The sequence below is a fragment of the Bacillus rossius genome, chromosome 5 (assembly GCF_032445375.1).
Source record: "Bacillus rossius redtenbacheri isolate Brsri chromosome 5, Brsri_v3, whole genome shotgun sequence".
In the NCBI taxonomy this organism is placed as follows: Eukaryota; Metazoa; Arthropoda; class Insecta; order Phasmatodea; family Bacillidae; genus Bacillus; species Bacillus rossius.
Window position 1 is genome coordinate 9,427,164 of NC_086333.1, and position 25,752 is coordinate 9,452,915.

General features: G+C 43.6%; 1 protein-coding gene across 2 annotated transcripts in view; it reads right to left on the reverse strand.

Annotated features, from left to right (window-relative positions):
• Positions 1-25,752, reverse strand: part of LOC134531578 (pyruvate dehydrogenase phosphatase regulatory subunit, mitochondrial-like) — a 520,406-nt gene that overhangs the window by 82,463 nt on the left and 412,191 nt on the right. For both annotated transcript variants that reach the window (XM_063367291.1, XM_063367292.1), the window contains one exon: positions 19,344-19,483. In XM_063367291.1, the coding sequence (XP_063223361.1) occupies positions 19,344-19,483 (140 nt within the window). The remainder of the gene's footprint in view (positions 1-19,343; positions 19,484-25,752) is intronic.

Here is a 25,752-nt window from a genome sequence, read left to right on the forward strand (position 1 = left end):
CGTAAACGCTAATAATTAAAATTAATGAAAAAAAAAATAAATAAGTATAGACAATTTTGTAGTTATTACACTTGTAACTGCTAGTGTTACTCTCCCGCAGTGGGTAGTGCAGGCAAGAAGCTCCAGGCACACCCTGTACAGAGAGGAATGTACTTCTTGTCTGTCCTCATTAGTCAGTGTTGGAAGCTAAACCGGTTTAAACTTGTTATATCTTGACTTAATACACGTAGTTCCGTGCAAGTGGTTACAAACATTTGTGCGTTTCAAAATGGAATTGTCAAAAATGTCTTATCGTCGTTGTGTTACCAGTCCAGACTACTTTTGTTTTATCTGTGGTGAGTACACAATCGAGAAATACCAACGAAATATAAAACAATTCCATCAAGAAGATATATTATGCATATTTCGGGTTAAGAATAGGCGATCAAGATAAACTGTGAGCTCCTCACAAATTATGCCATATCTGCGTAGAAAAACTGCTCTTGTGGTACAAACGAGAAAAAAAATCATTTAGATTTGCTATCCCAACGATGTGGAGGGAGCAAGAAAACTATGTGGATGACTGTTACTTTTGTACCTGTGATGTTAAAGGTTATAATTCCAAAAATCAGAAGTTCATTAACTACCCTAATCTTAAATCTGCTAGTCGTCCGGTACCACACGGTCCGGGATCGCCAGTTCCTCAGCCCCCTGATGACTTGGACAGCCTTCATTGGGAAACAGTGAGGGAAGCTTCCAAACGTGGAAAAGTATGAATCAAACAGTTATTTTGAACCAGACAGTTCCGATAACGAACCGCAGCTTTTTTCACAATATGAGTTGAACGACTTAGTGCGAGATCTTAGACTTTCAAAAGATGCTGCTCGGTTATTTGGCTCACACCTTAAAAACAAATATTTATTATAAACAGGCACATCTTCATGGTATCGACATCGCCAATCTTTGCACAGGATGAGAATCTTATGTACTGTAAAGACATTCCTGGACTGATGGGCCAATTTGGTGTACAATATGACTCTATCAATGGTTTTATTCATTGAATGTTCGAAGAGAAGTCTGAAAGCTGTTTTATTACACGATGGCAATACATGTGCCTCAGTGCCAGTTGGCCATTCCGATACATTTCAAAAAAACATATGACAATTTCGCATTACTTCTCGACAGAATTCGTTAAAATGATTGATCTGTGGAGACTTGAAAGTAATCACCATGCTGTTAGGTCATCAATCTGGGAACACACAGTTTCCTTGTTTTTATGTTTATGGGATAGCCGGGAGATAAATTCCCACTGGAAAAAAAAGACATGCCATCAAGAGATTTCCTGTTACCAGGCGAAAAGAATATAATTAGAGACAGTTTGGTTCCTTCTGACAAAATCCTGCTACCTCCTCTACACATTAAGCTCAGGTAGATGAAACATTTCGTAAAGTCTCTCAATCAAGCAGGTGCATGTTTCAATTACTTATGCTCCATGTTTCCTGGTTTAAGTGATGCCATGCTGAAAGAAGGGATCTTTGTAGGTCCAGACATCAGAAAACTTTTCGCAGATGCACAATTTGTTATAACCGTTGATGAGAACATCAAAGAGATGAAACGTAGGTATCAAGGTAGGTGGAATGTGAATATGCTAGCAGACTATTGTTGGATGCTACATCGTGATTCATTTGAAGCGTCCTATACACGGAGGCGCGCACGCCGAACTTTACAAGAAAAAAATAAAACATTTTTAGTGAAATAATTGCGTACTCTGCCACTCTGATATGAGTATTGACTTATATATTTGGTATTGTTAAACATGGAAAAACTAAAACCGTCAGCCGATTGCGTCCTTTTATTGCAGTTTCTGTTTGTACTGGTTGTGCCTGGAGCTTCATGCTTACAACCCCTACTAAGGGTGATTGATATTAGAATATATTACTTATGGTTTATTTTAGTATAGTGTATTTTGTATTTGGATTGTATTTTACATTATTTTATGTTATTGAAATTATTGTTTAACATATTACCAAACTTTCAATTGTGAACAAACACTACACTTTCCACATCTATACTAATATTATAAAGCTGAAGAGTTTGTTTGTTTGTTTGTTTGAACGCGCTAATCTCAGGAACCACTGGTCCGATTGGAAAAATTCTTTCAGTGTTGAATAGTACATTTATCGAGGAAGGCTATAGGCTATATTATATTATCAATAACATTTGGGACCCTTACTAAAAGTCCAACTTAGAATCAAATGCATTGGAGGGGGTTAAATACAACATGCAGTACATGCACGAAGTGTGTGTTGACAATGCCGCAGGCACTAGAAGTTTATTTCCTATTGCCTATTAACATTGTTGCCACACACTAGATGCCTAATCATTCTTAATTTTCCCATACAATTAAAAAAACACCCGTGTGATATTAACAACGAAGCAATCAGTACCCTCATAAGAGTTCAATTAGTATTTAAATACTTTTTATCACTTTAAATCGCAAACCTAAACTATTGTTCTTTTCCTCTCTCTGTGCAAAATTTTTTATTGCCCTTTTTTTCAAGTATAGCTATATATTTTACAGACTTGAAACTTCACAGTAATGTTCCTTATGTTACGCAGGATGACATTTTCCGAAAATTAGATCCCATGGGTGGTTAAAACCAGGCAACAGTGGGTACTTTGTCTGCATGAGAACAGGATTTTGCATTGTTCATGCCTTCTGCATCTCCATGGCAACGGGCATCGCGCGGCAGTGGCGTACCCAAAAGGAGGGGCATGTATAATGAGCGGCGAAAGAGTGATCTGCCTGTAGACTGCCGTAGCGAAGTACGGGTACATCAGTTGTACATTGCGTGCACGAGTCGGGTAACCATCAGTGCTATTCATTTTCTCTCCGGTACATTATACAGCATTGTAATAAATTTTCACAGAATTTTTTTTTATTTACCATAACTGTAAATGGGAGATGTGGCTTAATTTTTTCCCATTAGTATAGCCGAGCGAAGCCGGGTCGGGCAGCTAGTCTATTATATACATATAGGTGTGCTACACACCTGCTATTATGTTATATGGTTTTGAAAAAAAACTGTACGTGATGGAGAAAAATGGAAATCATTTTCAGTTTCAGCACACCCAAAAGCATAAAGATTAGCCACTTTTATCAAATCAAAATTTTGGTTGTAGACCTGTGTTATTAAATACTATATACACTCATTAAATTTAAGTTCAACACTCAAAGTATATATACATAAAATTACTCTTTGATTCGGTTCTCAGTTTATTATTCCCCCAATGGCTATCATTCCCGACAGTGGGTCTCCCCACTTCTAGTCTCTTTCCTTATACCTCATTCCCAAAACACTACCTCGCACTACTCACTCATCTGTCACGCACAGCCCAGAGACGATGAACCGGTCTCCAAACACGAGTCGCGTCGTTTATCGTCCGCGTTTGCTCACCAAGGGGTTAATCGTCATTCTCAATTAACTGCCTTGGACGCTGGCATCGTTGTTTCTATACCGCTCATCCCCCTTTTGGAATGGTTTAGCATCCCTTTGAAGTGCTGCGTTGGGTCCATTTGACACCCGAAGCTCCAGAACAATGGCGTCCTAATTATGCCACTCTACAGAGCGGCCTCTGGAAGCCCGCAAAATCTCCCAGAGGGACGAAAAGTTCAATAAGAATGCACCTTGATAGGGGAAAGCAGGGGAAGGGGGTAGCAAGGAGCAAACACTTATCAAACATGGAATGTGTCAAGCCTTATCCAGGGGCCAATGAACCAGCCGAGCAGCCAACAGACCCGCTGACCTGCCTCGCGGCTCAGCCTTCAGTATATTTGTAACATTGTAGCTTTCTTAAACCTGTTCATCCCGAACAGGTAAAACTTATATTGTGGCTTACACCCACAATCAATCCAATAAAACCACCTTTATTTGTACCCTAATTCCACTTTGGATGCAGTAGACCACATCATTCAGCTGTTTGAACACCGCATATGGCCTTACCACAATGCTTGAAGCTTAGGGAATCTGCCTTTCCTTCATTGCATGTTGTACAGCCACATCAATTCACCTTCCTGAAATTGGTCGAGTTAGCCTTTAGGTTTACTTCGTCTTCATCCTATCCGATGCTAATCGAAGGTTTTTAAGAGCTTGCTCATATATAAGTGCTATATGCTCCTCCAGTTGATTGTCATAGTCGGTGGCTCTTGGAGAGGACTACCAAACTTGATGTCACAGGAAAGCCTCAACTACTATCCAAACACAATTCTCACAATTGTCTGTCCAGTTGTCCTGAATGGCAGTTATATTTACCATCAGGAATAACTGGATATGTTGATCCCAATCGTGTCGATGGTCAGCCAAAACCTATGCAATGTACTCTTCTAGGGTCCTGTTAACCTTTATATCATACCATCAGACTGAGCATGCAAGGCAATGGTCCTGAATTTATTTATACCCCAGTAACCGACTCACCTCCTGGAATTTAGTCGATTCAAAATTGCGGCCTTTGTCTGAGTGCAGCTCCATCAGTACCCCGAATCTGCAGATGAGGTTGTAGACTTGTGTGTCAAGCTTGGTAATGGCTTCGTCAATAGAAAGAGCATAAGCATCCGACTACTTACTGAAATAATCAATGACCACCAGGATATACTGGTTACAATCTTAAGTCTTAGAAAATGATCCAGCTATGTCACTGGCTACCCTCTGAAATGGGGCTCCCACTTGTTGGAACTAATGTTTCCATGACTATGGTATTGTGGTCCTGGGTGACACTGTTTACACCAACTCTATACATCCTGACGACAACTCAACCAATAGTAGTGCTAACAAATATTGACTAGAGATTTATTTACTCCAAGATGGACCTGGATTTCTTTCACCACATCTAGCACTAGGCTTGTCGGGAGGAGTAACTGCATGGTAACAACTTTTCTATTTGGTGTCTCCCATGCCCTTGTCAAATATCCCATCCACCATCCTTAAGGAATCCCATTGTGTCCAATAAAAATCACAGCCCTTTGGTCACTGGATATCTTATACCATGATGGATGTCCTGTATCCCTCTCTAACCAGCCTATATTGGGTCCTAGGTCATAATCTTGTTGCTGTGCCACTTTTAGGCTGGCATGGTGCCATTTATCCTCGCCTTTAACTAAAGTTGTACATCGAATGTCTTCGATTCCTTCGTCCTTTTCTGCCCTTTTGGAATGATTGCAGTCTACATTGCATGGTCAATGAGATAAGGCCTCACCATTGCTGTGAGTTCAGCCCTTCCTATAGATCAATTCGGCCATAATTCTGGTGTATCTGCTCAATCAACAAAGCAAGTTGTCTCTCTGTAGCTTCTTAAACTTTAATTTCGGCATGGTCAATGCATAAAATTAATTTTCTAACATAAAAAAATACCTGTGAAAATGTTGCAGGGACATAACTACAGCTAGAAGTTATATTTTAGTGATACAATAATTATGTTCGGTCTTATAAAGCTTTTCTGTAGTACCCGATCACTCATTCACTTACATCTATAACTTGGGAAAGCACAGCACCCAGTCTGTATCAACTTGCATACGTGTACAGGATATACCATTCATGCTAATGTGGAAAGGCAAGTATGGGGCTAGAATATAGTGCTTCCTTAAGGTTCTGAAAGGCAGCCTCACACCCAGAAGTCTACAAAAATAGCCTCTTATTCTCTGTCTGTTGATGCAGTGGTCTAGCAATAGCTGCAAACTCAGGTACGAGAGCCTATAGTAGGAACATATTCCTAGGAAACTCTTTAGCTCAAGTTTATAAATAGTTCCTTAACAGTCTGGATCTTCTCGGGGTATATCCAGACTCCATCTTGAAATACCACATGGCCTAGAACTGTTACCTCACGTTGGAACAAGGAGAAATTCTTACGGCTTAATCGCTTGCCATTAACCTCTCTTTAGTCCAGTGTCCAGATCCACTTAGTTCAAGCTGGTGTGTTCAGAGTATCATCAATACGAACAAGGAAGTAGCAATTATTTTTGATAATGTCTTTGAGCTCTCGGTTTGCCATGCTTCTTTGTTACCAGCACAACTGAGGATGCCCAAGGAATTTCTTACAGCTTTATTACCCCATATTCGTCATATCTGAAATATATTCTCAGCCTCTTCTTGCTTTGTAAAAGGCATCCACAATTGGGCCTGTCATAACGGTTCTTAATAGAATATGTTAATGCGAGTAGACTAGATTCGTTTTAACAAGGTCAGTATCTCCCGGGAAAACCCATTCTGGCTTTTCCATATGAAAGCAGTAACCTCCTCGGCTTCTTCAGAGGCAATGTTCTCCTGAAATTGCTTTAATAACTGATCTAGTTCAGGGCTTAGTGATGGTAGAGTGTACTCGTAAGTTGGAATAGCCTTACACTGGACTACCCAAAGAACCAGCTTTCAGTTAGCTATTGGTTCGCCCAGCTTCAAAACCTTTTTGAATCGAGGTTGGCCACCCTTACTAGTACAATATCACATACCTTGGTAATGCTGTGATTGATCAGTAGTCTCTCCAGTACTTTTGTCATATCTGTCTCAATAATGTAGGACATGTTGCCCCTATTATCTGCTCATGATTGGCCAGAATTGAAACTGTTTCATTGACTATTACCTATATTATGGTCACTTCTAATTGTTTGGGAGTAATCAATGCTACCTGTATCCTTTTGATATGCAATGCCTGACCTTCCTTGTCAAGAAGAAATACTTATATATTCATAATGTCCATTCCCTGGATAATATCATCAGTAATATCAATAATAAGAAATGTCGAAAGAAAAGTCTAAATCCCCTATCTTTACCATCAAATCCAATTGTTCGTGCACAGGTGACGTGTATCCAGTTACTGTTTTCAGTTTGTACGGGAGTGGTGTCCTTCTCAGCTCTTCCATGTTAACAATGTCTGTACGAAATATTGAGCTGATGCTTCAGATACGATGGTAAGAATGCACTATCGGCTGTTGACTCATCCATTAAGTAATATAATGTCGTTTCCTCTACAGAGTAAAGATACAGGGAACACCCTAGAGGCTGTTGTTTCACGAAAAGCTCGTATGCACCACTTCAAACAATCATTTGATAGTTTCCCTATTACCCTTCTTGCTGTGGTGTTTTCTTGCATTCTGGGCCATTCCACTGAATACACCTTATTTATTGGAAGGCAAAGCATCTAGGGCGTTCACCTGTCCTCTTAAACTGGAAACCTTTATTGCCATTCAGCAGATTTTTCAGAGCTCTGGCGATATCTCCCTCATTGGTGGTTGCTTTATTTTCCCCCTCATTGTATGGTTCTAATAATATTCTTCTTGTTTTGATGTTGATGTTCCTGGATGCATTGTGTGTCAATTCTATCTCTAGGGCATGAACCAGGGTATCGCAAACTCTTCTTGTGGTAGGCCAGGCAAAGCACTTGCTGTAAATCTGCATCCTTGAGTCTATCTATATATCTGCTAGTATCTAGGTAGTGTTAGAACTCTGCAGGAGCCTATGGGTAGGCAGAGTGCACAAGACTCTCGATATCAGCCTCAAACTCCTGATGGTTTTCTGAGGATCGCTGATGATGTGTTTTCAATGTAGTCCTGTACACCTTGAACACTTATCAGCCATCATGCCACAGCTCAGGAGCTTCTACTAATACAATATAATCATTCTGGTCCAGAACTGGTATTGTCTAAAGCAGTGAGAGCTGTGGTTATCGCATGGCCAAGACAAGTGCTGTAGCCTTCTCTTCCTCCTGCTAACCATTCTCCTCTACAGTGCCTTGAACTGTCGCCTTTATACTACTAGCAATCGAAAGTGTGTGGTTTAAATTTTGGGTGGCCATTTGTAAATCTTTTTATCTTGACATCCCCAAAGACTCTCTTTCGGCTTGCAACAGCTCAAGCTACCTTAATCATCTGTTAGCACTCCTCGGTTACAGCTTTTTCGCTCTGTCCGAGCTGAATGATCTGTTGTTCCTGTTGTGCGAGATGCTACTCCAAATTCTGTACTTTATTTCAAAATCAATTATGGTTTTGTCAATCTTATTGTTGATTTATTTTTGGGCAGCCACTCCACATTTCTATCTGTGCAGCAACCTTTTTTCATTTCACATCTCGTCTTGGCCCCTCTTAATCGCTTCCTGGCAGTTCTTAAGCACTTCTTGGTTTTTCTTCATGTCCTCAATCTCAGTCTTAAATGCATTCTTCACGTCTTATTTGCTGTTCCTTATTTCAAACTTCATTTCATTCTACATCCCACATTTTTTTATTATCCATTTTATCCTGACTACTGTTTATTTCGGCCACGAAAACCATCAAGTTCTTTAGTTCGTCTGCAGTTACCTTCCTCTACTGTACTACTCTACTATAGGAATGCTGTGAAAGTTAGGAATCGTATAGACATTTAGTTATGCATTGGTGTGAACTAACTGATTCTCAGCTCCAAAGGTTTACTGAAGTCAAAGACCAGCCAGATCCATTCCCTACATAGTCAATTTCTTCCCGACAGAGTTTATCGATACCTTGTTTAACAGACTGCTTCCCATTGTCGGAATTGTAAATGGGAGAATTCACTGTCTTGAAGGCGCACTTCGTCTCTTTGTTCACGAATGGATACTGTTTACCATAGACGCAGTAAAAAAAAACAGTTATATTTTAAAGGTACCGTATGTAGCTAAGTCATCAGTAAGCTAATTTATATTTTTCTGCCTGATATCGTAATGAAAAGTACAAATCTCTTTTGATTTACTACACGTATTTATAAAATAGTAAACATTCAACGTTCTACGAAATGCAGATTTCGCTAAGTGAAATCCGTTATCATTTAACTGTAATGCACCGAGCACAGTCGTGTGTTTAGTGTCATGTCCAGTTATTATCACAATTGGTTGTTGAAAATCTGTTTTTGTGCTTGTACACATACAAGTCTTCAACCTAAACCAAGCATTCGAAATGCCTGCAGGTAGTTCCACAGTAGGCACATTGATTTCACCTTTACATTTCATCGCGTGTCGACTTAAACTGTATATACGATTAAACCACACACATCACAGCTAAACTTCATACAGTATAGATGCTTCATGCATTTACTCCGTTAATGTCATCCGGGCATCATTTGAAAATTCAAACGACATATCACAGTACCCACAAGATGTCTATTTGATGAAGACGAACCTTTCAGACCCCAACCAGATACTTATGTTACTGCAGTTGTACCAATGCTGAGTGTACTCTTATGCACATCGATGTACGGTTGTTGCAGCGAAACCTTTATTTTATGGCATGAAGCAACACCTCTGCATGTCTTCAAGTGCGTTTTAATATCGTATGTTCTTGCAAACTGATTACGGCATTTCTCACAGCCAAACATTTTGCGACGAGAATGCTTAGCACATTCTCTCTTCTCGTGTCGTCGAGCATTACTGTTGTTTGAGAAAATATTGTCACACTAAAGGCATTCATGTTCGACAGTTGTTGACAAATCACCAACCATTGAAGACTCCATCGATGACGAAACATCGTTCATCTGCAGCCAGCATTGCAGGATATAAGTCTCTTCTGCTTGTGAAACCACACATGTTGAAGTCTTCTCTAATGTTGTCGGTGGTGATTATATACATTATATCGAATTATGCGTCGCCATCGGTCTCGCTGCCATTTAGGTCTCCATTGAAGTCGGGGTCTCCACTGCCATCGACGTCGCTGCCACCAGGGTTACCGTTGTGAAAAGGTACAGATTCAATCAAGGTCTCTGTAGTTGTCGTTAACGATGCCAACGGGATCTGTTTCACCATCTTCGTCGTTTCTGTCAGTGTTCCCGTAGATGCTGGTACAAATTCCATTGAGTTCTTTGTTAATGGTGGTAAAGATGCCATCAAGATCTCAAAAAATATGTTATAACATAATTTATGTATAAGATATGTCAAACTAGGTGATCCTTAAACCGTATTAGCCAGTAATAAACAGTAAGTTATTTTGTCTGGGACTCACTTAATATACTAGGGACCGATCGAATAATATACTAGTCAAAAGAAGAACCATTTTCTATAATACACGAATCAAAACAACCTAAAAAAATAGCACATTCAGCAAAATAAATGGACACGCAATACCAACTCCTTACATTTAATGAACATGTAATGCACTCGCAGTGGACATGCAATGTACACACACCAAACATACAATGAACACGGGATAACCACGCAAAAATAACATAACACACGCATTGAACACAACTAACACATAATGAGCACGCAATGTGCACACTGAACACATAATGAAAATGCAATGTACACACCGAACAAGCAATGTAAACACAAAACACGCATTTAACGAAAAGGACTCACATTCGGCTGAAAATTCATCAAAAAGGAAGAACATTTAACGAAAAGTTCGCAAATTTGCACGAAAATTCGACAAAAAGAAAACACATTTAACGAAAAAGAATGTACATTTTGACGACAATTCGACAAAAGAATGTAAATTTAACACAAAAGACTTACATATGCATGAACAATCAAATCAGCGGGGATATGTTCACGACACAGGGATACAATCTGGCCACAGGGATACGATATGGCCACAGGGATACGATCTAGTCGCAGGAATACGATCTCGTCCCACAGATATGATCTGGTTACAGGTATATTAACTTATATGGTTACATGGATACGATCTCGTCGCAGGGATACGATATCGTCGCAGGGATTATATCTGTTCACAGGGATACGATAGGTCGCAAGATGCGGTATGATACAATGCCTCAAACAGTTTTTGACTCCGAAAGTCTTTGGCTCCAACAAGCATCGGCTCCAGCTGTCCATCAACATTTGGCTACTAGACTATGAGGCTCCAACGAGATACAGGTCTATAAGACTAAGAGACTGCAAGGATATCAGTCTACATGACAAAAAAGGTTAGATGGTTACGAAGCTCCAAGCTTATGAAACTGCAACGATGCAAGGCTACGAGGTTACATTGCAACATAGTCTACTTGGCTACGAAGCAACAAGTCTACGGGCTAAAAGACTCCAGGGCTACGAGACATCAAACTGCGAGATTACGATACTTTATGGCTACAAGTCTACAAGGCTTCAACTAGCTACGAGATAACGAAGCTACTAGGCTACAAGTTTATGAGGCTACGAGACTACATTGCTCTTATTGTCTTTGTATCAATTCAGATGCATACATTTATTTATCACATGCAAAAGAACTTGTTGGTAGTAGTTCTGATTTTCAACAAAAAATTTCGCCACAAACTGCATGGAAGTAATTTTTTTTTTTCATGTGGGATGCGGGATGCTCACTAACGATCACAAGAGAAGGTGGGCTTCGATAAACATAAATGATAAGGCAGTTCGCCTTGCATGATAGTGATTCAAAGCCATCGTAAGACATATTATTTGAATGAGTAAAAAAATTTTTTGTTTGAATTCCATCTGATAAAATTCTTGTATGTGCTGGTTTAGTATCAGAAATTCACTAACTGAATGTAAATCTTAATAGATATGTGTAACTCATTAATATAAAAAAAATTCATGCAGAGCTCGATTTCTCAGAAATAACCAGAAGCTCTCGGAGAACATCAGCAGTAGTCACGGCAGGAATAATAAGGATCACATGAAGAAAACCATCGAGCGAGTATGACGGCATCCGAGATGGCAATCTCGTGAGAGATAAGCCCTCGGAGGGAGAGAGGGAGAAGCGCTCGGCTGGAGGAAGAGAGGAGCGGTCGACTGGAGGGAGAGAGGAGAGCTCAGAGGGAGAGAGGAGCGCTCGGCTGGAGGGAGAGAGGAGTGCTCGGCTGGAGAGTAAGAGGAGCGCTTGGAGGGAGAGAGGGAGAAGCGCTCGGCTGGAGGAAGAGAGGAGCGGTCGACTGGAGGGAGAGAGGAGAGCTCAGAGGGAGAGAGGAGCGCTCGGCTGGAGGGAGAGAGGAGTGCTCAGAGGGAGAGAGGAGTGCTCGGCTGGAGGGAGAGAGGAGTGCTCGGCTGGAGAGTAAGAGGAGCGCTTGGAGGGAGAGAGGGAGAAGCGCTCGGCTGGAGGAAGAGAGGAGCGCTCGGCTGGAGGGAGAGAGGAGTGCTCGGCTGGAGAGTAAGAGGAGCGCTTGGAGGGAGAGAGGGAGAAGCGCTCGGCTGGAGGAAGAGAGGAGCGCTCGGCTGGAGGGAGAGAGGAGTGCTCAGAGGGAGAGAGGAGTGCTCGGCTGGAGGGAGAGAGGAGTGCTCGGCTGGAGAGTAAGAGGAGCGCTTGGAGGGAGAAAGGGAGAAGCGCTCGGCTGGAGGAAGAGAGGAGCGGTCGACTGGAGGGAGAGAGGATAGCTCAGAGGGAGAGAGGAGCGCTCGGCTGGAGGGAGAGAGGAGTGCTCGGCGCGAGAGTAAGAGGAGCGCTTGGAGGGAGAGAGGGAGAAGCGTTCAGCTGGAGGAAGAGAGGAGCGGTCGGCTGGAGGGAGAGAGGAGTGCTCGGCTGGAGAGTAAGAGGAGCGCTTGGAGGGAGAGAGGGAGAAGCGCTCGGCTGGAGGAAGAGAGGAGCGGTCGACTGGAGGGAGAGAGGATAGCTCAGAGGGAGAGAGGAGCGCTCGGCTGGAGGGAGAGAGGAGTGCTCGGCGCGAGAGTAAGAGGAGCGCTTGGAGGGAGAGAGGGAGAAGCGTTCAGCTGGAGGAAGAGAGGAGCGGTCGGCTGGAGGGAGAGAGGAGTGCTCGGCTGGAGAGTAAGAGGAGCGCTTGGAGGGAGAGAGGGAGAAGCACTCGGCTGGAGGAAGAGAGGAGCGGTAGACTGGAGGGAGAGAGGATAGCTCAGAGGGAGAGAGGAGCGCTCGGCTGGAGGGAGAGAGGAGTGCTCGGTGCGAGAGTAAGAGGAGCGCTTGGAGGGAGAGAGGGAGAAGCGTTCAGCTGGAGGGAGAGAGGAGCACTGGGCTGGAAGGAGAGAGGAGTGATCTGCTGGAGGAAGAGTGGAGCGGTCGACTGGAGGGAGAGAGGAGAGCTCAGAGGGTGAGAGGAGCGCTCGGCTGGAGGGAGAGAGGAGTGCTCGGCTGGAGGGAGAGAGGAGTGCTCGGCTGGAGAGTAAGAGGAGCGCTTGGAGGGAGAGAGGGAGAAGCGCTCGGCTGGAGGAAGAGAGGAGCGGTCGACTGGAGGGACAGAGGAGAGCTCAGAGGGAGAGAGGAGCGCTCGGCTGGAGGGAGAGAGGAGTGCTCGGCTGGAGGGAGAGAGGAGTGCTCGGCTGGAGAGTAAGAGGAGCGCTTGGAGGGAGAGAGGGAGAAGCGCTCGGCTGGAGGAAGAGAGGAGCGGTCGACTGGAGGGAGAGAGGAGAGCTCAGAGGGAGAGAGGAGCGCTCGGCTGGAGGGAGAGAGGAGTGCTCAGAGGGAGAGAGGAGTGCTCGGCTGGAGGGAGAGAGGAGTGCTCGGCTGGAGAGTAAGAGGAGTGCTTGGAGGGAGAGAGGGAGAAGCGCTCGGCTGGAGGAAGAGAGGAGCGGTCGACTGGAGGGAGAGAGGAGAGCTCAGAGGGAGAGAGGAGCGCTCGGCTGGAGGGAGAGAGGAGTGCTCGGCTGGAGAGTAAGAGGAGCGCTTGGAGGGAGAGAGGGAGAAGCGCTCGGCTGGAGGAAGAGAGGAGCGGTCGACTGGAGGGAGAGAGGAGAGCTCAGAGGGAGAGAGGAGCGCTCGGCTGGAGGGAGAGAGGAGTGCTCGGCTGGAGAGTAAGAGGAGCGCTTGGAGGGAGAGAGGGAGAAGCGCTCGGCTGGAGGAAGAGAGGAGCGGTCGGCTGGAGGGAGAGAGGAGAGCTCAGAGGGAGAGAGGAGTGCTCGGCTGGAGGGAGAGAGGAGTGCTCGGCTGGAGAGTAAGAGGAGCGCTTGGAGGGAGAGAGGGAGAAGCGCTCGGCTGGAGGAAGAGAGGAGCGGTCGACTGGAGGGAGAGAGGAGAGCTCAGAGGGAGAGAGGAGCGCTCGGCTGGAGGGAGAGAGGTGTGCTCAGAGGGAGAGAGGAGTGCTCGGCTGGAGGGAGAGAGGAGTGCTCGGCTGGAGAGTAAGAGGAGCGCTTGGAGGGAGAAAGGGAGAAGCGCTCGGCTGGAGGAAGAGAGGAGCGGTCGACTGGAGGGAGAGAGGAGAGCTCAGAGGGAGAGAGGAGCGCTCGGCTGGAGGGAGAGAGGAGTGCTCGGCTGGAGAGTAAGAGGAGCGCTTGGAGGGAGAGAGGGAGAAGCGCTCGGCTGGAGGAAGAGAGGAGCGGTCGACTGGAGGGAGAGAGGATAGCTCAGAGGGAGAGAGGAGCGCTCGGCTGGAGGGAGAGAGGAGTGCTCGGCGCGAGAGTAAGAGGAGCGCTTGGAGGGAGAGAGGGAGAAGCGCTCGGCTGGAGGAAGAGAGGAGCGGTCGACTGGAGGGAGAGAGGAGTGCTCGGCTGGAGAGTAAGAGGAGAGCTTGGAGGGAGAGAGGGAGAAGCGCTCGGCTGGAGGAAGAGAGGAGCGGTCGACTGGAGGGAGAGAGGAGTGCTCGGCTGGAGAGTAAGAGGAGAGCTTGGAGGGAGAGAGGGAGAAGCGCTCGGCTGGAGGAAGAGAGGAGCGGTCGACTGGAGGGAGAGAGGAGAGCTCAGAGGGAGAGAGGAGCGCTCGGCTGGAGGGAGAGAGGAGTGCTCGGCTGGAGAGTAAGAGGAGCGCTTGGAGGGAGAGAGGGAGAAGCGCTCGGCTGGAGGAAGAAAGGAGCGGTCGACTGGAGGGAGAGAGGAGAGCTCAGAGGGAGAGAGGAGCGCTCGGCTGGAGGGAAAAAGGAGTGCTCAGAGGGAGAGAGGAGTGCTCGGCTGGAGGGAGAGAGGAGTGCTCGGCTGGAGAGTAAGAGGAGCGCTTGGAGGGAGAGAGGGAGAAGCGCTCGGCTGGAGGAAGAGAGGAGCGCTCGGCTGGAGGGAGAGAGGAGTGCTCGGCTGGAGAGTAAGAGGAGCGCTTGGAGGGAGAGAGGGAGAAGCGCTCGGCTGGAGGAAGAGAGGAGCGCTCGGCTGGAGGGAGAGAGGAGTGCTCAGAGGGAGAGAGGAGTGTTTGGCTGGAGGGAGAGAGGAGTGCTCGGCTGGAGAGTAAGAGGAGCGCTTGGAGGGAGAAAGGGAGAAGCGCTCGGCTGGAGGAAGAGAGGAGCGGTCGACTGGAGGGAGAGAGGATAGCTCAGAGGGAGAGAGGAGCGCTCGGCTGGAGGGAGAGAGGAGTGCTCGGCGCGAGAGTAAGAGGAGCGCTTGGAGGGAGAGAGGGAGAAGCGTTCAGCTGGAGGAAGAGAGGAGCGGTCGGCTGGAGGGAGAGAGGAGTGCTCGGCTGGAGAGTAAGAGGAGCGCTTGGAGGGAGAGAGGGAGAAGCGCTCGGCTGGAGGAAGAGAGGAGCGGTCGACTGGAGGGAGAGAGGGTAGCTCAGAGGGAGAGAGGAGCGCTCGGCTGGAGGGAGAGAGGAGTGCTCGGCGCGAGAGTAAGAGGAGCGCTTGGAGGGAGAGAGGGAGAAGCGTTCAGCTGGAGGAAGAGAGGAGCGGTCGGCTGGAGGGAGAGAGGAGTGCTCGGCTGGAGAGTAAGAGGAGCGCTTGGAGGGAGAGAGGGAGAAGCGCTCGGCTGGAGGAAGAGAGGAGCGGTAGACTGGAGGGAGAGAGGATAGCTCAGAGGGAGAGAGGAGCGCTCGGCTGGAGGGAGAGAGGAGTGCTCGGCGCGAGAGTAAGAGGAGCGCTTGGAGGGAGAGAGGGAGAAGCGTTCAGCTGGAGGGAGAGAGGAGCACTGGGCTGGAAGGAGAGAGGAGTGATCTGCTGGAGGAAGAGTGGAGCGGTCGACTGGAGGGAGAGAGGAGAGCTCAGAGGGAGAGAGGAGCGCTCGGCTGGAGGGAGAGAGGAGTGCTCGGCTGGAGGGAGAGAGGAGTGCTCGGCTGGAGAGTAAGAGGAGCGCTTGGAGGGAGAGAGGGAGAAGCGCTCGGCTGGAGGAAGAGAGGAGCGGTCGACTGGAGGGAGAGAGGAGAGCTCAGAGGGAGAGAGGAGCGCTCGGCTGGAGGGAGAGAGGAGTGCTCGGCTGGAGGGAGAGAGGAGTGCTCGGCTGGAGGGAGAGAGGAGTGCTCGGCTGGAGAGTAAGAGGAGCGCTTGGAGGGAGAGAGGGAGAAGCGCTCGGCTGGAGGAAGAGAGGAGCGGTCGACTGGAGGGAGAGAGGAGAGCTCAGAGGGAGAGAGGAGCGCTCGGCTGGAGGGAGAGAGGAGTGCTCAGAGGGAGAGAGGAGTGCTCGGCTGGAGGGAGAGAGGAGTGCTCGGCTGGAGAGTAAGAGGAGCGCTTGGAGGGAGAGAGGGAGAAGCGCTCGGCTGGAGGAAGAGAGGAGCGGTCGACTGGAGGGAGAGAGGAGAGCTCAGAGGGAGAGAGGAGCGCTCGGCTGGAGGGAGAGAGGAGTGCTCGGCTGGAGAGTAAGAGGAGCGCTTGGAGGGAGAGAGGGAGAAGCGCTCGGCTGGAGGAAGAGAGGAGCGGTCGACTGGAGGGAGAGAGGAGAGCTCAGAGGGAGAGAGGAGCGCTCGGCTGGAGGGAGAGAGGAGTGCTCGGCTGGAGAGTAAGAGGAGCGCTTGGAGGGAGAGAGGGAGAAGCGCTCGGCTGGAGGAAGAGAGGAGCGGTCGGCTGGAGGGAGAGAGGAGAGCTCAGAGGGAGAGAGGAGTGCTCGGCTGGAGGGAGAGAGGAGTGCTCGGCTGGAGAGTAAGAGGAGCGCTTGGAGGGAGAGAGGGAGAAGCGCTCGGCTGGAGGAAGAGAGGAGCGGTCGACTGGAGGGAGAGAGGAGAGCTCAGAGGGAGAGAGGAGCGCTCGGCTGGAGGGAGAGAGGAGTGCTCAGAGGGAGAGAGGAGTGCTCGGCTGGAGAGTAAGAGGAGCGCTTGGAATGAGAAAGGGAGAAGCGCTCGGCTGGAGGAAGAGAGGAGCGGTCGACTGGAGGGAGAGAGGAGAGCTCAGAGGGAGAGAGGAGCGCTCGGCTGGAGGGAGAGAGGAGTGCTCGGCTGGAGAGTAAGAGGAGCGCTTGGAGGGAGAGAGGGAGAAGCGCTCGGCTGGAGGAAGAGAGGAGCGGTCGACTGGAGGGAGAGAGGATAGCTCAGAGGGAGAGAGGAGCGCTCGGCTGGAGGGAGAGAGGAGTGCTCGGCGCGAGAGTAAGAGGAGCGCTTGGAGGGAGAGAGGGAGAAGCGCTCGGCTGGAGGAAGAGAGGAGCGGTCGACTGGAGGGAGAGAGGAGTGCTCGGCTGGAGAGTAAGAGGAGAGCTTGGAGGGAGAGAGGGAGAAGCGCTCGGCTGGAGGAAGAGAGGAGCGGTCGACTGGAGGGAGAGAGGAGTGCTCGGCTGGAGAGTAAGAGGAGAGCTTGGAGGGAGAGAGGGAGAAGCGCTCGGCGGGAGGAAGAGAGGAGCGGTCGACTGGAGGGAGAGAGGAGAGCTCAGAGGGAGAGAGGAGCGCTCGGCTGGAGGGAGAGAGGAGTGCTCGGCTGGAGAGTAAGAGGAGCGCTTGGAGGGAGAGAGGGAGAAGCGTTCAGCTGGAGGGAGAGAGGAGCACTGGGCTGGAAGGAGAGAGGAGTGATCTGCTGGAGGAAGAGTGGAGCGCTCGGCTGGAGGGTGAGAGGTGTCAGCGCATGGTGGAGAAGGCTGCGTGCGAGATGGACTAAGCAGACAGGGGACCGAGGCGGCAGTTGCTCCGCACAAGTGTCCTAAGTACATCATGGGCGATGCTCTGAGCTGCGTGACCATAAGCGCCTCAGCTACAAGTAAGATATTTTCCCCGCCCCACATAGGTGAGAAAAGCATGTGGTTTTCACTTGTTCAAACTATATTTTTTTCGGTAGCAGTGTTAATGTATTTATTTTACTGAAACTGGCTGTTTTAGGTGGCCCTTATTCAAAAGTTGTGACAGAAATCGGCCGTGGGCCATGATGCGTGCACGATAAAATAACTTCACGACGTACTTGTGTTCCCGCTTTGACTCCTGCAGGAGCATGGTTTTGCGCTGCGAACTGGTCTTGGTTACACAAAACTCGAATCGTTCATGCTGCATCTATGCCGCTTGGATTCTGATAAAAACAAAACTTTTAAATATATTGAAACTATTGTGAAAATTATTGCATCAGCTAGTCTGGTAAGCTGTTTGAGTTTTCATGGCTGCAGCACCGAGTAGTGAGTTAAAATTGGCTGATAGTGTTTCGCCCACTATAAGTGATTCTGCATTGAACTGTGAACAATATTTCTGTAAATGGGAGAATACTACTTATGAGAAATTTATTCTGAGTAAGGGAAAATGGCACTTTTAGCCTCTGGTCAACATAAAGGTTGATGGTTTGCAGTTAAGTGTACGTGTATTTCACCGCTGCCCTGCGACATCTGCGCGATTAGTTTCCGTCGTATTATTATGGAATATGTAAATAAAATTTTTGAAGCTAAGCTTATATTTCGGGCTTTACTACACTGTTCCAGCATTCTAGGGAAAATAATGGCACCACTAATTCACTGCATCCAAGACGAGAAATTATTTTAGTTTAACAGTATAAATATTTGTTTTTGAAGAAAATCCTTTGTTTTGTAATTTAAACTGATTTCTTTAGAGCTATAATGGTGTCAACACCAAGAGCATTAATAATAAGATATTAATTGGACTGTTCGATCATTATAATTGAGTTTAGAACCTTTAATTAGCATTGAAATTTGCGCCTGTAACAATTATGCGTTACTGTTTATGTAAATGAACCATGGGTTTACCTCATTTTTGTAATGTTATTAGCATCATATACTGGTTAAGTTTTTACTTTAAAGTATAGAATTCTTGGACTCAATATTTTACAATAATTTATGCTGGGTCGAATGTGGCTTTGTAAGTTTGAATATTTGGTTGCAGCATTAATATGGTCTTGTACTCAGGATAATGAAGAGGTGACTAGCAGCTGTTTGGCATATTTTCTCTACTTTTGCACTGTTTTACGACTTAATTCCTGAATTTAGTTTGCTGTATAAATTGCACTTTAGATAACTATGAAACTTCGGTAGTAGGAATAAACTGCGCGTGTATGATAATCAATGGTTTAATCGCCTTGATTATTTGCGTGAATATTATCCAATGGGGGTAGACACAGCATACAGTCACAGGGACACAGGGTCATGTGACATATATATAGCCGTTCATCTATCACAAGAGTCTATATTCTTAACAGTTAGGCTATATGTTAAAACTTTACACTGCAGATAATTTAGAGAATAACATATTCCTAAAGTTATATTACCAGTATTACATCAATTATTATTAATTTACAGTGGAAAATATTCTGTATTTATGATGTGTTTTGGCATGCCTCTATCTGATTGCCAGTATCTGTTGTGCACCAACATCAACTAAATATGACTGGCAACTGCGCTCTGGAACGTGAACTCTAGCGCAGAACGCTCACCTTGAGCTCCATCTTGGAGAAGGAGGACATGTCGATGATACCCACGCCCTCGCGACAGGCCAGGTACTCCTCCAGCATGAAGTCGAAGAACTTGGGCTTGTAGAAGCTGCCGCTTGGCATCTGAGGCAATGGGTGACCAGCTGCAAGCGACAAGTCACCACCAGTTAGAGTCACATAGCAACATGCAATTAGGCATCTGCTAAATTTTTAAAGTAACGAATTACAGAAGACTTGTTATAATAAAAGTATACAGAACATTAAGGCGTGTATAGATAATACAGTAAATTGATTTACAAACAGAAATCAAAACGGCGTTTATTTCAGGTCACAACAATAAGAACCAATTATAATATAATCCTTAAAAGATACAAAGATTATAAATAATTATTTATATACGTATAGAAAATTTGTTCCTGGCTTAAGCGAATCGAACATACATACATACGACGTGATCCTGGCAACTCCACACGAAAGGTTCAGTTTGTTTCAAGACAAATTGAAAAATGAAAATCACACTTAGCGCATCCGTGCAACATGAAAACGGTCTCACGCGTAACGCAAACGTATTCAACATAGCCTGAAGTTTTGTCACATAGTTATAAGCAGAACAGTAGGAAGACTCGGGATCCAGGTATCTGTGGCTGCCATCTTGGATCATGTCACTTCCAGTGGCCATCTTGGATTACGTCACTTCAGTGGCCATTTTTGATTACATCACACCCAGTGACCATTTTGGTTTACTTCACTTCCAGTGACCATCTGGGTTCACTATTTTGTTTTCTAGAACATTCTGCCATTTTGAATTATGATGTCACGGCCACCATTTTGTTTTCATGGAACATTCTGCCATTGTGAATTATGACATCATGTCCACCATCTTGTAAATCCGTAATTTATTATTAACTAGAAAATGAAAAAAAATTAAAATTCATAAAAGAATATTTAATAAAATTTAAATACATAACCTTGATGACTTTATCATCGAACACCCCACTCCGGTATGTTGCACTTTTCATTATAACATCATCATCGAATGTCCCACTCTGGAGTTTTGAACCTTTCGTTATGTTCTCCATCTGGAAAAAATATTTATCATCGCAATTGATTGAAAAATAATTAAAAAATTACTTAATTAAATTTTAATAAAAATTAACCATATCATCTGTGGTGGCAGCCATCTAGTTTTTGTTAACTGGAGAACTAAATCTTGATTTCATCTGATGGATGTCACCCCTGAGTGAACCTTATAGACCAAAATTATACATATTTTTAAAAACTCCACATATAATCCACAGTCCAAAAAATCCATACAATTCACACATAACCTACACATAATCCAAAAAAGTCCACACTCAATCCACACCCAATCAAAAACATGATCCACACACTATCTACACTCAATCCACACAATCCACAAAAAATCCACAAAATCCCTCTTTCTTTATGTTCATGGTTCTGACAACCATTTTTCTTAAAGATAATCATTTATGATATTTTTATGATTAGTCTGAGATATATGTTATCATATATCAAATCAATCATCTCATCGTTGCGAATTAAATTGTTGAAGAAATATATGTTTTAAAAAATACTTTGCTAAATTAATCACTTTTTCTTCCATGTAATTTAATGTAATTATTTATTCCATCCTAAACATTACACCATTCAGGACCAGACAATTTTCAGAGTCCTAAACCAATAGTAATTTTTAATTAATGTATGTTCTATGTATGATCGTGTTTGCATGTTCGTTTTCAAAAGCTGCATTTAAACAGATATTTTAAATGTTTGCGTATATATATTTACATACTACACTTCTAAACAGGAATATGTTTGAATATTGTGTGTTAATAAAGCTTTATGGAAGCAGATATTTTAAATGTTTACGTATATATATATATATATTTTTCAGTAAGGTTTTTAATGAAAGAAAAAACACATACCACCTTAATCGTGCACAACAATATTATGCTACAAACTAATATCACAATTTATATTTGTAGTGTATTAGATGTGTTCCCTCTCCACGAAAGAAACCATATTCATAACATATTATTTTACGTTTCAACTTGATATCTATCTGATCGCTATAGTGTATATAATGCAGTCACAACACTCACCTCAGCCTTTACCGACTCTGTGAAATGCACTTCACATTACATGAAAATAATAAAATTTTGAATGTCTTCACAGTAATTCTTAGTGAATAAAATATGATAAATATTTAAAACTATAAAATAAAAAATAAAAACCCACCTACACACCATATTCTACCCTCGCTAACACAATGCCATTGGAGAGGGGGTTATGGAGATTATTTAATAAAGCCTGCTCCGCAGAACTTTCCATACCACGAATTATTATAAAAAAATTAATAACAATAATTTCTGAAAGCTGGTTAATTTCTCCTTACTAAAGCAAGGATAAATATTTAGCACAAGTAGTTAGAATTTATTGTTACAAATTTATTAATTAAAATAATAAATTATAATAAACATTTTGATTAAATTTATACGTTGTGTACTCATCCATGCTGAAGTAGCCTAATGATAAATTTCAAGCACAAGCAAAAATTTATAACAAATTGTTTATTATAATTTTTAATTTTATAATATTTTTGTATTTTGTATTTTTGTTTTCCAGTAGTTATTGATGCTTTAGAGTAAAAATAATATTTATTTTACTTTTTTTGTTAATCTGAATTATTTGTAGTTCATAGAAGTCCTTAGATGATTTCCACTCTTAGAAATGGAGACTCTGGGACTTTATTTAGAAATAAAAGTGATTTTCACATAGCATTTTTCAGTCAATTCTGAGCTAATAATCAATCATAGTTTATTAATACACGCGACTTGTTATGTGCTGAGAATTTCGGTTAGTTAAAAAAAGGATAATAACGATGACACTTGATTCAAATCCACTATCTTCTTACATATAAGAAATGGTAGCATGTTACGAGGATAACACAAATTTGATCTTCTTGCCCCTTAAGACTTATCGAATCCTTCCTTCTCTTGCGAACACAAGTATACATACTGCATGCTACATTATAACATAGCTTTATAAACAGCAAGAATACAGCCCTCATACTCTGAAACGAAGTGAATTAAATATAAGAATACATAGGCTACATGGCTAAATTTGTAGATAGATGGCGCAATTGGCTAAATTTGTAGCCAGATGGAGAAAATTGGCTGCAATTGTTTCAGAATTGAGGGGCGAAATTCGTTTATGATTGACTAATATTAGGTTTTTTAAATAAAGTTTACTTCGTTACAAATAAAAAATTAAATACTTTTAATCAGCATGTAGCGAAATCTGTTGGTGAGAAACGGAATTAATTCTCGCTGATAGTTTATTTTAACTTTTCGATTTAATTTTGGCATTTACATATAAACTTTCAGGTTGTATCTGACATTTGTCGTAAAAACTAATTTGGATTCTGGATCGATGTAATTAACATCATGAAAATATCACTGGAACAGTTATTATAGCAAGGATTTAACACTGAGAAAGAATGATAGTAGTATGTATTGGGGGTCCGACGCCCGGCGCTGGCGCGTGGTGTTGGTGTCGAGCCTCAATAACTGATTATGATGTCACGGCGGCCATCTTAGATGAGCGTAACGGGACACCGCGTAACGGGACAAGTAGATTACGGCGGCCATCTTGAATGACCTTGACAATTTGACCTTGACCCCGGCGGCCATTTTGGATCGGCCATCTTTGATACGCCATAATAAATCGAGCGCCCAACTCATTATGATGAAATTTTCGTCTCTGTCACCATATTTCTTCTGTTCCACTTAAGGCCGCCATCTTGGATACCGACGTTTTTGTTTCTGTTGTTTGTTCCTAGATAGCGATAGCGTCGCTCTTGATTTTTTTTCTGTTCCACTGGAGGTCGCCATCTTGAATACCGTCGACTTTGTTTCTGTTGTTTGTTCCTAGATAGCGACAGCGTCGCTCTGTCTCATCACATAAGGTCGATGTTTCATTACCTACCAGAGCTATTATGGTCCTTATCGACATATTAAATTTATTTTTTTATGCAAAATACATTGGAAGCGCTGTGATTCGAACCAGCGCAGCTCTGATCTCTAGGTTGGAAAACATACGCCTTTGACCGCTCGGCTATCGAGACATTTACCAGACTGAGAATTAAATAAGGTATATAAAAAAAAAGCATATTCGGACTTTAAATTTTTTTTTAATTTTAAGTAATAATAGCACTACCTGTTCGAGACAAATCCACCATCTTGTATTATAACGTCACTGTTGCAATTATCGTTACGCCCACAATCATTAAAATCCACAATTTCTATGTTAGAAAATCGGGAAAATTTTTAAAAATCATTAAAAAATTAAATTATCGAATGAAATAATAAAAATCTAATAAACCACTGTTGCAGTTATCGTTACGGTCGCCATCTTGGATTATATATATGATGCATGTTTCGTTTCGTCCATCCATCTCGGTTGAGTACGATGTCATCGTTACACTTTATGTTACGATCGTCATATTGGATCCTTTTAATATTGCAATTACCATTATGGACGCCATATTGAAATTTAGACGCCATCTTGGAAATCCGTAATTTTTAAGTAAGAAAATCGGCAAAAATTCTAAAATTCGCCAAAAAATTAACTTAATAGAATTCTGATTGATTATAACGATCCACGTACTTGGTTCGAAACCGGTGAGGGCAAAAAAATAAAAAATAAAAACGATCAGATCCTTCCTCCACAGAAGCCACCTACAGACTGACCTACCACCAATATCAAGGTATATATCGTCAGCTAGTATGACGTCATGTATGCAATCTTGTCATCGTCCGCTGGAGACCGTCATATTGTTTTCGTCTGCTAGAGTGTGCTGGTATCATGTTAATATAATTTTCTGTTCACCATACGTTTAACCTCGTCTATTGGCATTGAACTTTGTCATTGACCTTTAAATTTGACCTTTACCTTGAACTTTGTCCTTGACCTTGATTTTTGACCTTGAAATTTGACCTTGATCATGAAATTTTACCTTGACCTTGATATTTGACTTTGACCTTGACGACCATCATGGATCCGTCATTTTATGTTCAGTACATGCTACCAGGAGCTACCACATGCTTAATAAACTCCGCGAAAGGTAAAAGAAAACAGAATCTAAAATTTAATAATTTGTTACAACTGTCACTGGTCAAGAATCGAACCGTCGATTTAATTTGTAAATATATAATTGATTTCATTGGAGAATTTTGGAATTTTTCCCGCATTTCTAGCTAAATAATTACATGATTTCAAGATGGCTCCCAAATTTCAAGATGGCTGGCTCTTCAGAAATAATAAATGATTACTGCACTGTAGCAGGTTAGAATAAAACTAGCATGATGGTAAGACGAGTACACACATGATGGTGTCCTCCAGCAGACGAAAACATGATGGTGGCAATGACCACTAGCATGTGGTAGCTCCTGGTAGCATGTACTGAACATAAAATGACGGATCCATGATGGTCGTCAAGGTCAAAGTCAAATATCAAGGTCAAGGTCAAATATCAAGGTCAAGGTAAAATTTCATGATCAAGGTCAAAGTTCAAGGTCAAACATCAAGGTCAAGGACAAAGTTCAAGGTGAAGGTCAAAGTTAAAGGTCAATGACAAAGTTCAATGCCAATAGACGAGGTTAAAGGTATGGTGAACAGAAAATTAAATTAACATGACGCCAGCACACTCTAGCAGACGAAAACAATATGACGGTCTCCAGCGGACGATGACAAGATTGCATACATGACGTCATACTAGCTGACGATATATACCTTGATATTGGTGGTAGGTCAGTCTGTAGGTGGCTTCTGTGGAGGAAGGATCTGATCGTTTTTATTTTTTATTTTTTTGCCCTCACCGGTTTCGAACCAAGTACGTGGATCATTATAATCAATCAGAATTCTATTAAGTTAATTTTTTGGCGAATTTTAGAATTTTTGCCGATTTTCTTACTTAAAAATTACGGATTTCCAAGATGGCGTCTAAATTTCAATATGGCGTCCATAATGGTAATTGCAATATTAAAAGGATCCAATATGACGATCGTAACATAAAGTGTAACGATGACATCGTACTCAACCGAGATGGATGGACGAAACGAAACATGCATCATATATATAATCCAAGATGGCGACCGTAACGATAACTGCAACAGTGGTTTATAAGATTTTTATTATTTCATTCGATTATTTAATTTTTTAATGATTTTTAAAATTTTTACCGATTTTCTAACATAGAAATTGTGGATTTTAATGATTGCGGGCGTAACGATAATTGCAACAGTGACGTTATAATACAAGATGGTGGTTCTGTCTCGAACAGATAGTGCTATTATTACTTAAAATTAAAAAAAAAATTTAAGTCCGAATA